This window comes from Penaeus monodon, chromosome 28 (genome assembly GCF_015228065.2).
Source record: "Penaeus monodon isolate SGIC_2016 chromosome 28, NSTDA_Pmon_1, whole genome shotgun sequence".
NCBI lineage: Eukaryota > Metazoa > Arthropoda > Malacostraca > Decapoda > Penaeidae > Penaeus > Penaeus monodon.
Window position 1 is genome coordinate 5,933,418 of NC_051413.1, and position 3,500 is coordinate 5,936,917.

Genomic DNA, 3,500 nt, shown 5'->3' on the forward strand with positions numbered 1-3,500 from the left:
GGACTATATAAGCCAATGAAGCTTCAAAAAACACTTAAAAATTAAAATATCATTGCCAAAGTCTAAACTTGTAAATAAGTTACAAAACTCAACTAGCCAAATATAAGTAACCAAAAAACTCTACAAACCTGCAACCAATGGAATGCGAGTGCCTGATCCTGTTGATGTGATTGACCCTCTTGACCCAGGGTTGTTCAGGTGGCTCGTAGATCCTGAAGAAGGTAGTGGAATACCTGGGGTGTTAATTGCTGAATTGATAGAGGGTGGTCGGATGCCAGATGAATAACCTGGGGACTGGGTAAAACTGCCTGATGGGTGTTGGACTGGACTGGGCAGAGGACTAGCCGATGAATAGGTAGGGGGCCTAATGCCACTTGAATAACTTGGGGACTGGAGGCGAGATGTGGAGGACACTTGGCTTGTTCCTCCATACACCAGTGACTTCTTGGTTAGCCCATCTGTTGCATCATGCTTGGGGATACCAGTTCTTAACCCAGCAGAAGTTGGGCTTGGACTTGGGATGCCTGATCCTAAGCTGCTACTGCTTCTCCCCTGTGAGGCTAAACTTGGAATACCTGATCCATTCATTCCAGCTGTTCTAAGCTGCTGTGGTGTGTTAAGATTTGATGCAGGTTTTGTGACTCCTTCATGTGAGCTGGTTGGCTTTTTCAACCCAATGGATTCACGTGTCAAGTTACTAGATGTTCTACCCACTGCACCTATTGTTGGAATACGAGACTCTAGCGTAGTTGGTGCTTCATGACCAAGGTTACTTTGGCTTCTCCCAGTGCTTCCAAGAGTGGGTATTCGTGATTCTCCTGAAGTCTGCTTATCATGTAGTAAGTTGGAGGAACTATGTCCCATGTTATTAAGCATTGGAATTCTACTTTCTGTCTTACTTTCATGATTGAGACTGCTTGGACTTCTTCCCATGGCACCAAGGGTTGGTATTCTTGACTCAGGTAAGACATGACTCTCACTTGATCTTTCACTGGTTAAGTTACTGGGAGAACGACCAATGTTGCCTAAAGTGGGTATGCGAGATTCTGTCATCTGAGCAGGACTGTGACTAGCATGAGAGTCAAAGCTTGTTTTATGATTTGCCTTACCAGGTGTAACACTAGGATAACTCTCTGGACTGAGTGCTGGGATTCTTGACTGAGGCTTGGGTGCTGTTCTGGGAGGGGAAGTCCCAGCCTCAATATGTTGAGGGACTCCCACTGCTATCTTATCTGGAGTACCCACAATGGGGTCTTGCAGAGAGTCTAATCCATGTCTGGAGCCAGAAGGGGAGATAACATGAGGTCGATGTGGAGTTGGATGCAAAACCTCACCACGAGGTTGGTCTTGAGTGAAGTTGGTGAGTCCACCACTACTGGTCAGGGATGAACCCACACCACGTTGATAAGAGAGGGAGGATCTGCCACTTGTATCACTAGTCACATAGGATTCTGATGTAGTAGAGTCAGATGCTGATAAGGGTATCCTATCACTAGTGACTTGGGTGCCTGCCAGCTTGGATGGAGGTGTTGCTGTTGTGGGTGAAGTGGTAGGAAAAGTGGAAGAAGGAACACTAGGGGTCACTGGAGTCTTGGGGGGAGGACTATCACCATGTTCCAGCAAACTGCTGGTTACCTGAAAAATGAAGCAAATTAGACTGATGTCAAAAATAATGATAGGTAGCAAGAATGGTAATTTCTACAAGATTCTACTGACTTTGAAACCTATGCTTCTGTTTACTGAACCTCTTCAAATGTCATTATGAAATATCTTTGATGTAAAAGACAAGTAGACTCCTACTTGAAAGTGTCTATATTTTCCCTTCTCTTCCCTAATCACTGGAGTAACAACTTCACAAGGATTAATCACCTGGTCAATAATGGAGACAAGACCATTGCTCTCCTGACGAGCATTAGCAGTTCCACTGAAACGTTCCTCTGCTACGGACAATCCGCGTCCAGCTCGTGACAAATCTTGGCTCCTGAACATGGTGGGATCACGTACCCTTGTTGGACTGGAGACATTCAATCCCATATGAGACACAGCCCTTGTTGGAGCAGGTGGGATGCCAACAGTGTTGATGGGTGCTGCCAAAGACCCTGGTCGATGATCTCTAGGCAGCCGGTTGAGAAGTGCTGAATCTGCTAGCGTGCCGAGAGCCAAAGACCCAGGCCGCTGCACAGAGCCACTATTCTGGTTCTCCAGCTGCTGCCCTGCCGCAATGGAGGCAGGGCGAGCATTGGTCATAGTAGTGTTAGTCTGCATTTTTTGTGAATATGACAAATGGCCTGAAGAATATATATGCTGTCCCATAGAGGCTTGCACAAGTGGTGAGGAGGTATGCTGTGGAGCAGCATATGAGTGGCGGTCTGACGGAAGAGACCCTGTGGTGGTGATGGGCGACAAATGAGTACTTGGGGGCCTCGTGGAACTTGCAACCATGAAGGATTTCGAGGATGGTGCAGCTGATCCTGCACTCCCTAAAGGTGAGGTGGGGGTGGAGGGCATAGTGATGCTGGAATCTGTCAGATTCTGTGGTGAGGATGGTGAGTTTGAACAGGAATCACTGCACTGCTGTTCTTCGGCAGCTTTTGTGAAAAAAAAGAAAGAATTATTAATAATAACCCAAAATCAGGATAAAAAATCAAACATTTACAGAATTCAACATCATCCTCAAATAATGGAAATACATTCTGAAAAAAAGAAAAAGAAAAATAAAGTGTAAAGCGTGTTATGTGAAATTTCTTGAAGCCAACACTCTAGTTCTGACTAGTGTACAGGTAAGTTATTGGAAAACTTACTTTGTTGACTTGATGATTTCCCATTGCCATAGCCACTGTCACTGGAACTACTTGTGTCATTGTTTTCATCCTCACCAATGGCAGTAGTTGATGACACTGTTAATGGCTGTAAAACAACAAATTCAACTTCAAAATAAAGTAGGCTAAACAACTTTACAAAAACATTTGAAATGTATTACATAATTAATTCTACAATGATTTCTTTTGAGCCATATACACACAATATAATATCAACATGCACTTGAATACCTTTAAATACTTAGACCAATGATACAATATCAAAATAAACCCTGTCATACCTGCTGTGAGCTTGGCAGATCCTTGACAGTCAGACCAGCCCCTCCCTGTGCATTTGTTCCCTGTGCTGAAGACACCTCAACACTCGCCTCTTGGAAGTCTGCTGCATGCCTTGACATGACAGCAGCTATGTGGTAAGGTGGCGGCTTTTTGATGCGCTTATCCGGAGTGTCACCTCCTTGGTCTCCTTCTGCAGGGCCAGACCCCTCAGACGAAGCCACGGGATGCTGTGGGGTTCCATTTTCCTCTGCTGGACTGCTTGTGTTCTTGGTTACTGTGTCTCCAGGAGCTTTCATAGCAATGACCTGTGAAGGACGGTAGTCATAAAGGTCTCTTGCATTCAACCCAAGGAAATTCAAATCATAACTCAATGAAACAATCAACAGATTATATCACACACAC

At 44.9% G+C, this 3,500-nt stretch overlaps 1 protein-coding gene across 1 annotated transcript in view; it reads right to left on the bottom strand.

Annotated features, from left to right (window-relative positions):
* The window catches only part of LOC119591328 (mucin-12-like), a gene marked incomplete in the record, with an annotated part of 28,957 nt that overhangs the window by 8,761 nt on the left and 16,696 nt on the right, over nt 1–3,500 (bottom strand). The window contains 4 exon segments of the mRNA XM_037940058.1: nt 129–1,635; nt 1,870–2,588; nt 2,802–2,907; nt 3,101–3,403. Of these exon segments, the coding sequence (XP_037795986.1) occupies nt 129–1,635; nt 1,870–2,588; nt 2,802–2,907; nt 3,101–3,403 (2,635 nt within the window).